Raw genomic sequence first — 14694 nt, 5'->3', positions numbered from 1 at the left:
ATGCTTTTTTTATGCCGTCCTCAAAAAGAAGAAAATGTGAAAAAATGGCAAACACGGCCGAGATCAAGAAAGGGTCCTAAGTTTGAGGCGCCTTGGCGCCTTTACTATTTCAAACAGAAACTTGAAAACAGTGTCAACTATAGAAAAGAGCCCTTGCAACGTTTATGCGGAAGATCAGTTTCCTACGGGCAGCGAAAAAAAAAAGAAAAAAATAGTGAAAAAAGCGAGTTTTTTCAAAAAAGTACATTTTCAAAAAATAAAATAAAAAAAACTCCGGTCTCAATTTTGACGGCAATTTTTTATCGAAGAGCGCTTATGTCAATGAACACACGGTTTTAATATCATATGTCCTCATTTGCTTTGTTTATGAGATATAACTGGGCAAAGTGACCCTTGCTGTGAGTGCTCACTTGAGTGCGACTGATGGTTGTTAATAGCTTGCATTGTGCGTAAATCGCAGTTTTAATTATTCTGCTGCAGCAAAACCTTGCTCTGGTGGCTTTTCGTCAAAAAAATGTGTTCTCAGATTTTATTTGTGTCTAGCGTGTGCAAAAGTGGGCTGCTGCCTCCCTCTAAATGGCTCACGTGTAAACAGTTCGCAGCCTACAACCTCGCCTACAATCATCAGAGGAAAGATGGGCGCGCCTGTTCAAGATATCAACCGCTTCTTCTTCCTGAAGGAATGCCTGGTCTACCTCATCGCGGTTAGATGTAGACAGGTTTTCTTTGAGGAGGGTAAATCAATGCAAGCAGACCTCGCAGGTGTCGCGAAGATCCTCAGCCTATGACAGTAGCTTCTGGAGGTAGTCAACAACAAAAAGAGCAAAGAAAAACAATTTGCGCAACGAAAACGTTTTCCTAAGCAATCTGCTTTTTGTGAACGCGTAAATAATCGGCACAGAACAATCGGACGTAGCCATGGGCCGCGCGCATCGCGTGTAGTGAACAGCTAGACCTAGAGCAAGCCGAAACGTTTATACCGAACGGCGCCGCTCAAATTATCTCACATCTGTGCAGCTGTCATGAACGCGTTTCCAGAACTGCTTACGGTTTAATATTTTATGACTAAGGGTGTCTAAGCGCTTTGGACTGTAATATTTAATTTCTAGGCCGCACTCATTGTCAAAACTAAGGGTAATGTCCTTCTGGTGCCACCAATGACCTCTGCTTTCCTCGTCGTGGGAAAGCACTTTAGTAAAGTGGCAACAAAACATCATAAATTGGGCAGCTTCGGTCACTCATGGCTTAATCATGCCGCACCGCACGTTTTCTGGCTGCTGAAACGCTGAGGTAAAGGTCGAGATGATACAGGAAGACGTTATCTGCGACGCCGAAAACATGTGATTGCGGGAAGTGAAATAAACGGCTCGGAAATGATAGAGCTAACTTTTTACAAATGTTGTTTAGGCACAGTGTGCGTCGAATGGCGAAGATGGTTAGAGCGTACAATGCATGTAATGGAAGGGAAGCAAGCAGGCAGTGAGAAAACAACTGCATAATAGCGCGCCTGCTGATTGTGGCATTTAGTTACAGATTAAGTTGGCCTTCGCTGCATACAGATGCTTTATTCTGTGTGCAAGGAGAGTTTTGACAAAGTGACCTAAACCATGTGTTCGCGGTGTCTCGCGTGCTTCTGATTAACGAATACTGGCGGGTAAGTTGAGGTTGTAAGCTGCAAACTGCGTACGCGTTCCGCCTTTAGAGAGCGGCAGCAGCCCACCCCCACACACGCTGGACACAAAGTTTGAGAATACATTTTTCTTGACGACAAGACACCAGAGCAAAGTTTTACTGTAGGAAAATAATTAAAACTAGATTTACGTGCAATGCAAGCTCATGACAACTATCAATCGCACTGAAGTGAGCATACACAGCAAGGGTAATTTTGGCCCGTTAAATCTCGTGAACAAAGCAAATGAGGACATACATATTAACACGGTGTTTTCAATGACATAAGCGCTCTTCGACAAGAAAGTGTCGCCAAAATTGAGGCCTGAGTTTTTTTTTTATTTTTTAAAAATATACTTTTTGAAAAAAACTCGCCTCTTTAACTATTTTCTTCTTATTTCGCGCTGCCTGTAGGAAAACGATCTTCCGCATAAATGTTGCAAAGGCTCCTTGAAATACTTGGAAAAAAGCATGGATGTAATTCACAGTAATGCGTATTAAAACCAACAAGAAAATTTTCGACACATCGTTTATAGTTCGCGTTAAATTCGGCCGTGAAATCCCAAAACATTGCAGTGAACAAAAACAGGAGGTCTGCGCCGCCACCTTCAAATACTTTTTTGGCACGCTGGGAGCATTTCTTGGAAATAAAATTTTGGGTTCCGTGCACTTTGAATGTGCCCACATAACATATAAAAAACCCAGGCAAAACAAAAATATCGACCGGACAGGCATGTTCGATCTCTCGTGGAATCACCCTTTAGAGGGCGGCAGCAGCCCACTTTCGCACACGGTAGAACCAAATAAAATCTGAGAACACATTTTTCTTGACGAAAAGCCACCAGAGCAAGGTTTTGCTGCAGCAGAATAATTAAAACTGCGATGTACGCACAATGCAAGCTATCAACAACCATCAGTCGCACTGAAGTGAGCACTCACAGCAATGGTCATTTTGGCCAGTTATATCTCGTAAACAAAGCAAATGAGGACATATGATATTAAAACCGTGTGTTCATTGACATAAGCGCTCTGCGATAAAAAATTGCCGTCAAAATTGAGACCGAGGTCTTTTTATTTTATTTTTTGAAACTGTACTTTTTTGAAAAAACTCGCTTTTCTAACTATTTTTTTCTTTTTTTTTTTCGCTGCCCGTAGGAAACTGATCTTCCGCATAAATGTTGCAAAGGCTCTTTTCTATAGTTGACACTGTTTTCAAGTTTCTGTTTGAAATAGTAAAGGCGCCAAGGCGCCTTTACTCACAGTAATGCGTATTAAAACCAGCAAAAGACATTTTCGACACATCATTTATAGTTTGCGCTAAATTCGGCCGTGAAATCCGAAAACATTGCAGTGAGCAAAAACAGGAGGCACGCGCCGCCACCTTCAAATATTTTTTTGTCGTGCTGGGAGCGTTTTTTGGAAATATAATTTTCAGTTCCGTGCACTTTGAATGTGCCCACATAACATATAAAAAAACCCAGGCAAAACAAAAATTGCGACCGGACAGGCATGTTCGATCTCTCGTGGAATCACCCTCCTTGCGTTCCACTACAGTGTATTGAATCGTTTCCGTACTTTGATTGTAGTAGCCACGTGCCTTATGCCGTTGTGGATATTTGCTGCGGTATGTTTTTGTCCTGAAGCAGCAAGCTTCGTCATCGTAGTAGCCGCTGTAGCGCCATCTCGCGAAGATCAGTTCAGCAAGATGCGCAGTACTCGTTATTGAGGCCATAGACTTTTTTTTTATATAAGTTATTTAATTCGTTAGTCATTGTACATTGTAATGAAGGGCTAAGCGACACTTAGTTGCTGGTGTGTCAAGGCATCGCCAACAATGTAATCTGAAATCTGTAGGCAGATTTCTTTCTTTAATTGTGTTCTTCAGACGTGTGCTACACGTCAAAACAAACAAAAATACGTGTTCACCTTTGACGTGTGCCAGAATCTTGAGCGACTTAATAGGTATTCATGATTGTGAATGTGTGCCCTTCACGATGTCTGGACGAAAGGTGTACGGGCGCCCGTCCTGTCTACTCCTTTTGTGTGTCGTCCAAACATAGTGTAAACGCGCCTACAAGCATGAATCTTGTCTTTTATGTTCTTCTCTCACCCTAACCTATACGCCCCTCCCCTCACCACCGTTAAACACCACTGTTATCAAACAACCGACTGGAACTAATAAGGAACATCTAGCAAACACTTGAGTCTCGGCCTCCTTTTTTTGTGTGCAATAAGCCAATAAGTGGATAAGCTGCGCGGTGCGACGACGGTGTCCCCCGGTGCGTGGTTGCCTCCTCACACTGCGGGTGCGTGACGATTTAAGCCGCGCTTGGCGGACGTGTGGTGTTCGAGTGTCCGTTACGTAAACGACGCCAGACTTCATTCTAGAGTCCGCTTCTATTTACGCGCTCGTGACGCACCAAGTGATGACGTGCTTCGCGGATACACCTGGAGTGTCCCGTCAATGCGTCTCAGACGACCAAGACGCTTACACAGAAAGAAAAAAGCGCCCAGCCAGTCGCAGTTGCTGTGGGAAAAGGAGCGCGACGTTTATTGATTTGTCATTTGATTAAGCAAATACGTTGATTGGTCGGTTGATTCTCGGAATATTGCGGGAAATAAACCCGATTAAATAATTAATTAGCACTAGCCGCGGTGGCTCAGTAGTTACGGTGCTTCGCCGCTGACCCGAAAGGCACGGGTTCGATCCCGTCCGCGGCGGTCCCATTTCGATGAAGGCGAGATTGTATAAATGCCCGTGTACTGTTAAACAACGTTAAAGTACCGCAGGTGGTCGAAATTATCAGGAGAGCCTCCACTGCGTAATATCTCATAGCTTGAGTCGCCTTGGGACGTTAAAGCCATAGACTAACCTACTAACTATTGGTTAGCGCAACAAAAAAGGACAAGACACGTAGCAAAGAACAGAATAGACCTGCACACATTCTGAAAGTGGACTGTATCCGATAAACCTGTTCAAATCTTTCGTCCTTTTCTTTTTAAGTTGGGCTATACATTTTTTTTTTTTGCCAGATTCTTGGTTCATGTTACCATGCCGCGCGATAGGAAAGGGACACAAAGGGAAGAGGCAGACACCGGAAACACTGGACTACAGTTATAGTCCGGCGTTTGCAGTGAATTGAGACCACAGTGCCGCCGTAATTCCGGTTTTTGCGGCGTACGCTGTGTGAACACTCCCGCGCGTAAAGTGCACATCCGCGCAGGACAACGCGACTTACGTAACGTAACTGATTGTAACTGTCCCGTAGTCACTCGCATCTCTTATTTTCCCTCATCCTAGCGAGGATTAGCGAGCCAGAGACGCCCTTTCCAGGCCGACCTTTGATAAATATCTTCTTCGCGTCTTTGTCGCTACACGGTACCACGAATCAAGAATCAAATCCCTACCGCGCGCTCGGGTTTCATTCGTGCGCGGTGCCTGCAAATTGCCTGCGACGTCGTTCTTCTACACGTCTACGATCGCCCGTCACGCGGCTCCGCTCGCCTCGTTACTCCGAAGCCCGGCTATTCTTGGGAGAAACCGATTCCGCCCTGTCCGTACTGCGCGCTTCGTCGCGCGGCAGGCGAACCGTGCCTCTACAAAAAAAAAAAAAAAAGAAAAGGACGACATGCGTGTCGTGCGAGGAAGCCGTACGTCCCCGTGATGGAATTATTTAAATGTCGAAGGTAAGCAAATCGGCCGAGCGAGCGGATCGACAAATTTCCTGCATTCATCCGCCGCTTACGGCGGGAAAGATGCGTCGAGGATGGAAGGGAGGGGGGGGGCGACGACGAAGAAGTAAGAACACCCGGCCATTGGGAGGAGGTGGCTGAATTCGTCCGTCTGAAGGAACTCGGACGCGAAAAAAGAATGCCATGATCCGCGCTGGAGAATCTGAGCGGCCATTACGCCGGATCGATAAACGCTCTGGAAAAAAAAAATGGAGAGAGAGAGTGGCGGCGCCCTCGTTTTATTCTCACTCTCTTCTCTCCGTGGACGAAGTGCGGATGCAGTCTGGAAAAGGCGGCTACTTGTCGTTTCCGTGATCATAGCGACGAAAAAGAACTCTTTAAGACTCAGCCAGAGATTGGCGCGGATGAACTGGTAGAACTAGTTGAATGCTTAAAATCGTGCCAGCTTGTCGTCATGCTGTTCTCCCTATTGTAGTTTTTCTTCCGTGTTTGCTGAAGCGTTGAAAAAACAGTTGGCGCGGTGTGTGCCCCTGGCGCCATCTGGTGTGTTCTCTCATAAAGAATCTCCGCACTCTCCATCCTCTTTTCCTGTCTTGGTGCGCTTACATTCAGGGTTTAACGTCCGAAAACCACGATTTGATTATGAGAGACGCCGTAGTGGAGGGCTCCGCAAATTTTGACCACCTGGGGTCCTTTAACGTGCACCTCAATCTAAGTACAGGGGCCTCTAGCATTTTCGCCTCCATCAAAAATGCGGCTGCCGCGACCGGGATTCGATCCCGCTACCTGCGGGTCAGCACTCGAGCACCTTAACCACTAGACCTCAGTGGCGGTCTGTGGTCTAGTTAAGCGCTTGTGTCTTTCGTGTCCTCGCTCGTCTTTCGTGTCTTGTAAGAGTTGTGCGCTTCCTACCAAGACACAGTGGCGGGTTTACTTTCAGGGATGTGAACATTATAACGCTGTGCGAAAGAGGCCGCCCCATCCACAAACGCTGAGTTCCTGAGGAATGGGAGAGTGTACCTGAGGACCAGTGACGTAGCCATAAATTATTTTTCGGAGAGGAGGGTAGCGGATTCAGCCATACTCTATGCGTGGTCGTTCGTGCGCTTACATGTGTGCGACGAATCGAAGGATTTCGGGGGGGGGGGGGGGTTGAACCCCTCCCCCGATCCCCCCTGGCTACGCCACTGCTGAGGACGACCTCTCGGCCTTCTTTGCTAATCTATCTTTCTTCCCTTCTTTCTTTCTTTCTAGCGAAATTACTACGTGGGCATGGCTCTTTACACCTTTCGGATCGCTAGTCCTTGTTGCTGGGGTTCATACGGCACTACGGACCTCACATTGTACTTTGCTCCTTTATTTGTATTTCGATTTGTGCTAAGTGGTCATGGTGGTATATCACGAATCATCATCTAGGCGCGCTTCGGGTGCTTATAAATAGAAGACCATTCCGTGTCAGCCCTTTGCGCCCTGTACTTACACGGAACATCGTCTTTTGCTTGTTACTGGCAGCTAGTTGTCCTAAGAGCGACGCTTCTTCGCCCGTCTGCAGCATGTGTAATGGAAGTCCGCGGTCTATAAGCATCGATTCCTTTCTAGGCAAGTTCTCTGGCGAGCCGTACATAGCGCTTTTAGCGCTATGCGTTCACTACATATTGATGCGTCTAAGCCTAACTTTTAGCAGGAACTGTCGTGCACCTCCTGCGAGCACATACTGCTGCGAGAAATAAGTATGTAAATGTGCGTATTAATTGCAGTGAATAATCAAGGTTCGCTATATTCGATCATATTTCGTGTTCTCAGAATAATGCGTAAAATGTGTGTCTTTATTCGAGTGCCGTAAGCGGTACTCTTCGTGTATGTGTGCACTCGTGCTAAAAGTGTGTGCCCTTTGTTCTCGTGCAGACGAGGCGCGGCAGAAGCGCGTCGGTGTGCTGGTGCACTGCCTGGCCGGGGTGTCGCGCTCGGTGACGGTGACGCTTGCCTACCTGATGCAGAAGCACAAGCTGCCGCTCAACGAGGCGTACGACCTGGTCAAGAAGCGCAAGGCCAACATCGCGCCGAACTTCAACTTCCTCGGCCAGCTGCTCGACTTCGAGCAGCTGCTGGACCTGCGGCCGCAACGGTGCGGCTGCTGCCACACGCCGTGCCGCTGCCGCCGCGCGCTCCACTTCACGTCGCCCACCCGCACCACGCCGGACTCGGGCATTGATCTGGACCGGTGGACGTAGCGTGAGGCCCGCGGGGGCAGCCGCTTCCAGTTTGCCCCCGCGGTCACGCCCGACGAGCTCGAGCCCGTGCTCGAGCCTGCGTCGGAAGAGGACGAAGAGCTCGGCGCGTCGGCGGCGCCTGCCGGCAGCCACCGTCAGCAGCCGCAGGACGGCTGCGACGCCGTCTGAGCGACACGGCCTTCGCCCACTCACCACGAAGATCCCTCGCGTGCCTCCCTTCAAGCCCTGGTTGCAGGGAAGAGAACAAACGGAAACATGTGCTCTAGGCTCGGGAAGGACACCCTCTCCAGTAGATTTTCATCTACTAGTCCAGTGCAAGAACTTGGTGCTGCGTCACCTCGGCCAGTTGTCCCAAATGAGTGGACGACAGGCCTCCGTTGGCTTGGGCAACTGCCTGTGAGAATTCAGTAGTTGCAGGACACTGCTGGAATAACGTCTGCTTTCCGAGTCTGTGCCAAGGAGCCACCTGCACACAACCAGTGGTGAACAGATGCTGCAGCAGCATCTGCCAACTGTGCTGAAGGAACCTTGAGGTTTAGAGATTTGTAACAATGGGAAGGTGGTGACAAACAAACCTCGTACAAGTTCAGTGCCATGTAAGCACCACTTGCTTCAGTCAGGCGAAACTTGATTGTGTTAGGCTCCAGTTAGTGCCAAGTATGAACTCGACATTGGCAGTGACCCAGAAGTCCCTCCTTGTTTATGGAACAGTAGATAACCGAATTTCCGTTTCGTCGCTCGCAGCCTTCATCATGCTCAAACCAAGGCTTTACAATTCAAATATGGAACACGGTAATCATACAATGCAACTTTATGATTAAAATTTAATATTATTTTTATTATGACATGTCAGTCCTTTCATCAAACATATTTTCCATTCATTGACATTTTACATGAATATTGCTCACACTGTACTGGTAAACCTTTGCTTCACAAGTCTTGTGGGCATTTCTAATACTATCCTAACACTATTGTTCATTGCCATATGCAATTACTAATTGGCGAGCCGTTACAAAAGGGAAATAGTCTTTGAGCAGTGGGTGTGCTTAGTAAGGAATACTGGGAGAAGCAATAAGCATTTGAAGGTTTCCGATTATTGGAATCACATTGGGAACTCCTGGGAACCTGCCATGTTCGTAGCAAGTACAAAGCAACTGCTCAGCTAGACCACTGTGCCAGCTGGTTTTGAAAGCGTGGACCATAAAAAATGCCTTTGAGAGCAACCTTCATGGCCTCCCTGGGCATTCAAGGGAAGCAGTTCTTGGCAGATAATGGTTGCTTGTAGCAGCCTCACTCAGCCAGGTGCTGTTAGGCCACCAGCTGCAAAGTGAAATGGTCAGCTGTGTTGACGTGATGTTTTCAAACAACAAGTGCATAAAGCTGCTCAATGCCTGGCCTTTCTAAGTGCGGAACTCTGGGGACTGTAAGGGACTCGTATATGATATCCAAGCTCTGGAAAAGGTAGTGCCCCTGTTCCTAAGCTTTTGGCCTGTTCATTGTTCATGTGCTAGGGACTCATGAAATGCAAGTTTGATACCACTGGAATTGTAGTCTGGTATAGCTATGAACTGGCACATGTTGAAAGTTGAAGTGACAGTGAGTGCATGTTAGCATGTGTTGTTCTTCAATGCAAAATGAAGTAGTGAACCTGGTTTTTCATTGACAGTGGCTGAATGGTTTGAAAGAGGCAGTGCTGAAGGATTGTGCTTTCGCCAAGGACTTCTCATTGGGAAATAACTGTTTTATTGGACTGGTAGATTTCCTTTATAAAATCCTCAGTTACAGCCCAAACCTTTTGCAGGCTGCTGAGAAAACATCTGCATGTTCCTTTGATCTTGGCAGTGCAATCTTTCTTGTGGGCTGGGTTTGTGTGATGTACTTCCTATGTTGCCACTTTAGCGAAACAAAGCAAACTAGTGTACTAACCAATTTGTATGTTTCTATCACGTTACAGGTGACAGTGAGATTCATAGTTTTGCCTGGAAGGCTTATTTTAAGCGATGTGCAAATTTTACAGGCTGCTTACACATTGGTTCATTGTATTCAAGAGTCTTCCTGTTTCTACCGTCAAAGCCGAACAGTAGGTTCTGTGATGACAGTGACAATAATTTCTAGCATTTACTGCAAGCCAAGTTCTGCCATAGTGGCACTTCATGTGAAGGTGGCTAGAAAGCCTTCCGTTTGCGAGAAGAAGCAATACACGCATAAACATTTTTGTCTGGTGCAAACCAGTCCTGGTGCCAGGTATATTATATTCAGCCATATCCTTGCACTCATACTGATACATTAAGAGCACTTCATACTCTAAACTTGACCTGCAGGAACCTCATTCCTCAGTTGTCTTCCTTCACTGTGCCAAACACTGGCAATCAGCACTGTTTTTATATGAGAATCGGCCTTCTCATGGCCTACAGCTGCATCCACTCTTTATGTAAGAACACCAGGCATGGTACTGACCTAGCTCGCTGAAACACCTTATCAGTGCAATAACTTTTACCATCTTTACCACCGAAGCACAAGACACAGTCATCATTGTATGTGTGTAATTCCTGAAATCAATTTTACCTTGCCACCTGCTGTGTCAGGATCTAGAACGAAACTTTAAAGATCCACTGGTGGAAGAAGGCCTGTAGCAAGAACTGCCTTTGTGATGGAATCAATGTTACTGTTAACCAGCTTCGACTTCCACCAAGTGTGTGTGTGTGCGCCTGTGCTTCAGGGAAAAAGGTGTACCTTAACTTGCTGCTTTGAAATGGCAACATATGAAGTTTTACCTCACTTTTGCCCAGCCCACCCATCATTGTTTTTATCCTGTAAATAGCATCACTCATTATGTTACACGTGTATATAATGTAAATAAGTGAATGGCACAATGTTATATATGTTTTTCATTCGTTTTCTTTCGAAGCACGCTGCCACATCCCTGCAGTCCTTGCAGGGAAGTTGGTCGCATGTTTAGTGCATACCGTTGACTGTAGAAACATTTCCTTCTAAACCTGATTGTTTGTTGCTTTGTTGTTGATGCACACATTACTGTTGGTTCACTTGGTGCAACCATGTTCAAGCATGATAAACAGTGTGAGAAGCCTGTCACTCGTCGCAGTGACTGAGGTTGTTTAATGAACTTGGGGGCACTTGATCATACGTGGTGCAGGATCATATGTGGTGAAAAGAGTGACTGTAGCGAAAATTGTTAAAGTTGCATTGCATAATGTTCAGTTTGGAGCTTCTGGTGTAGTGGCTATGTGGAGCTGCCATCGAAATTTATTTGAGCCTGGCCCACGCATGAAGTGGATTTGTGCAATAGGTCTTGTCAGACTGCTGCCAATGTGTGGTGTTCAGTCACTCGTCATGTTTTGCACGGTGCAGTCTCTCGCCGTGTCTGCCATTTTGGACGTCGTCTTTGCAACACCCAATTGGTCATTTTGTTACCAAATTTTGCGAATGAAGTGAATTCAAAATGTCCTCCTTGTCCTGCACGTGAACACCTACACCACCTATGAGAAAGCTAACATCTCGTGCAATTTTCCAGACTGGTCTGCCATGAGTAGCCTGCCAAACGCTCTAGCCCAAACACTGATATCCTTTAGCTGGTAGCGCGGCTGCAAAGCAAAAAAAAAAAAACAAATAACTGTTACGGGAGGAACGTGGTCGCCTGTTGTAGAGTAGAGGGATGCACATTATTCTTCGTCTCTCTCACTCTTTCTCCCTTTTCGCCGACACAAAAGTAAAGCAAGATAGCTTTGTACCGTGACTAATAGAGGCCTCGTATTGATGTTGTAGCTTGCACTGCTGAAGCCAGTTACAACTCGTAGTGTCCATAACACGAAGGAGTAGCGCGCATTTCGAGATACAGCCCTTTTGTAGACCTTTCACGCGTCTAGTTGTTCGCGACAGGAAAGGGCACGTATGTTGTTCTTCCTCGATTTATGCGCTGTGTTACGTGTTATCAGCCTCTCGTAAAGTACAAACCTTTCTCCTATTGATTTACTGCTCTTTCGCTGTCTGAGAATTTAAGCAGACCTCAAGGTTGACGCAGTGGTCCTCTGTGGCGCCTGGAGTGTTTGGCTAAGGAAAACGAGCTCTGCTGATGCACAGCCTGAGGGACGGTCGCACGTGAGACATATTGAGAAGCTTTGTCACGGCACTGTCTCTCATCGACATTAGCAGGCAGTGAACGAAAATTGTGGCCGACTTGTCCGGCACTGAGTTGACACAATCCCGTGGGCTTAAGAAAAGTGCGACGTGTAGGAGTTACACGCAATTCTTTCCGAAGCAAACTGAAGCTCTCTTAAGAAACCTGCGCCGTCCCTCGGACTATTGTTCACACTGTTAAGTAGGATGACTGAAGGCGATGGTGTCCCCTTCCTTTTGTGAATGTTGCGGCACTTCCCTACCTTGCTCATTCATACAGCGCAGAGACCTCTAGCCAGCACAGTTGCGAAGCTTCGGTTAATGACTTGCGTTCCCGGTTCCGTCACCAAAAGCGGTAGTCATTGGATGCTTAGTCTACGTCGTCCATCAAGCTTGCAGTGCAGGCACCTCTAGCTAAGCTGTTGCCCGATGGAATGTCCAAGCGCAAAGATTTCTCGCAGAGCTCTTTCTCACCAGCGAGGAGCCGAACTTTCTTATTAAACCTGTTTATGAACATCGCAACTATGTGCTCGCTGGCGCGATCTCTGTGCATTGGTTAGCATTGAACCAAGATATGCATGTCGTTTGCCGGATAAAAAAAGGTTTGTCAGTTGTTACTTCCCCTATTCTGTCATAAATACACGGCAGCCTCGCTTTTGATATTGCCTCAGTGTGACGGCTAATGAAGCTGCGCGCGGTGGCATATGGTAGGAGAACCCAGTCTTGTGTGGGGGCCAATTGTTGTTGAACACGTGTTGCAAGCGCCACCTGCACGCGCCGTGTTTGTGAGAGTGTTTTGGGCTGAAGAAGTGTTGGCAGTTATTATTTGTTAAAGACACTCAAAAGTGCGAAACCCATTTCGTTCCATGTTATGAAACACGACGAGCCGAGCTGTTTGGTTGCTAAGGCGCCACGGCGTGCAGACTAGCGTCGGAAGCAATTCTACTTGTGAGGCGACCGAGGGCATGGAACGTCATTTGTGACGTACGTTCGGCGTCCCAGCATTCATTTCACGCCTCACGACACCAACGGTGACCAGAATACTTAACCCTAAAATCCGTAACCTTGAGGCTTAACCTGGAAATTCGTAAAACATGTATGGGCCAAGAACACAGCTCAGTCAACGCATTAAGCGCGAGACAACGCATCGCGCGAGACCATGCGATGCGACGGCCGACACGGCGGTGGGGGAAAGGGAATGGTGGCTGTTTTCCCCACCGCCGTCCGACACGGCGGTTTTCCCCACCGCCGTGTCGGAGGGCGCATCACATGGAAAATCGCACCGTCTGTCTCGCCCTTTATGCGGAATGTAGGCGCGCCGACGCGACGCCAGATCTACGCCCCAAATGCGTTCCATATAGTTTGTACAAAATCCTTAGTTCTCTCGCTACGCATAGAGCGGGGTGACACGGGCGTGCCATGTGCAAACGCTAGGCCCGTTGGTGCATGCATGCGATGCGACGCCGTCTTGTCAGAACTCGTGCCAAAACCGCGTGTATGTAAAATAAAAGAGCGTATAGCGTTGTCTCCGTATGTGTAGCTTTAATGCTGAGCCTGTGTCGTCTGTAGCAGGACATTACACGACAAGAATGGTGCTTTTGCCCAGCCCTTTCATTTCCTTTTTTCGCTTATTGGACTAGACGTTTTCATTAAACCGGGAGAACAAGGAAAAGCACAGACCACGCTCGCTGACCGTACTGTTTAAAAACTTTACCCGTGATTCTTAGCTTAAGTCGCGTGGAATGGAATTCTTAGAAAGAGGAACTGTCACACTATGTCGCGACAGATGTTTGACGCTAGCAAAAACGTGTGGGACCAAACGTGGTAGAATCGATATATAGATATAGCTTCGGAATGCGTTTACATTTTTTTAACGCCTCTACGGTAGTTCCATTAATGTGGTCGCGTGTATCTTAGTATTAAATTCACAAAGCTGTCGTGATACCCTTTCTTGCTAAAGAAGCGTGCTTTGCGTAATTAGCGTTCAGAGAGTGAGAGAGCGCTGCCTCGGTCGCCTCAACGGGTAGGTGCTTCAGGAGAGCGTAGGACGTAGCAACGCCTCCTCCCCAATAAAGGAAAGACCTCCTTTGCCGATCCCCACATTGTTCCTGTGCTTTCGAGGCAACTGCAGACTTTGTCATTGGATTGTCACTTCGCTCTCTGACTGCCAAAACAACGCCGGAGTTGTTCATCCCTCAACGGCGCTCCTTGCTCCCTCGTTTTCGTTCATCTTATCAAAATGTGATAACAAATCATCACCGTGCTATGTGTGTATGTTCTGTACATTATCAACCTTGTTCCACGCTCCTTTTCCCGCTGTTACGAAGAAAAAAAAAAGAGAAAGCATGTGCCTGTTGTGCAAAAATGCGCGGACTCGCGAAAACAACAACAAAGGTGTGTGTCGTTGGTGTTTGTTTTGGACTGAGGCGAGTGTTTTCTGGATCCCCGCACTCGTGTGTTGGTTGAGTGCTGCGCGGAAACGGAGACTGTTATAATCTCGGAGTTATTTCCATATACATCTGGAAAGCCAATAAAATGTGCATATTTTTCATGAACTCACTGGTCTCTGCCTCTTCTTCTCCCAACCACACTGCCACCTCGCGTGCTTAGAACGAGAGGGCGCGTGGTCTGGCGAGGAACTACCCGTGTGCTGTAGATTCGTTAAAGACCGCCTTTTACGTGCGGAGCACTTAAGGGCCCCGGCCTGTCCTGTGCTGCCGCCTCCCGTCATCTGGTGCCTCATGTCGCTTGGCCTCACGCAGGCAAAACCATGTATAGCATAGCCACGCATAGTATAGTATTCCAAGGGGTGGGAAAGGGAAGTGAGGGTGAGGAGTTGTGATGTGAGGCTGAAGAGGCGGAGAGTACCGCATAGCATAACCGTATAACCGTATAGTATCGCAAAGGGGTGGAAAATGGAAGTGATCGTGAGGAGAGACGTGAGGGGAGGGTAAATCATAGCATAGCC

At 47.3% G+C, this 14694-nt stretch overlaps 1 protein-coding gene across 1 annotated transcript in view; it reads left to right on the top strand.

Annotated features, from left to right (window-relative positions):
- LOC119372395 (dual specificity protein phosphatase 7-like) overlaps window positions 1–14281 on the top strand; it is an 87228-nt gene extending 72947 nt beyond the window's left edge. The window contains exon 4 of the mRNA XM_037642867.2: window positions 7267–14281. Coding sequence (XP_037498795.1) covers window positions 7267–7592 — 326 coding nt within the window. The 3' untranslated portion in view covers window positions 7593–14281. The remainder of the gene's footprint in view (window positions 1–7266) is intronic.
- The last annotated feature ends 413 nt before the right edge of the window (window positions 14282–14694 follow it).

Source organism: Rhipicephalus sanguineus, chromosome 10, assembly GCF_013339695.2.
Source record: "Rhipicephalus sanguineus isolate Rsan-2018 chromosome 10, BIME_Rsan_1.4, whole genome shotgun sequence".
Classification (NCBI taxonomy): Eukaryota; Metazoa; Arthropoda; class Arachnida; order Ixodida; family Ixodidae; genus Rhipicephalus; species Rhipicephalus sanguineus.
This window is presented reverse-complemented; position numbering and strand designations above follow the sequence as displayed.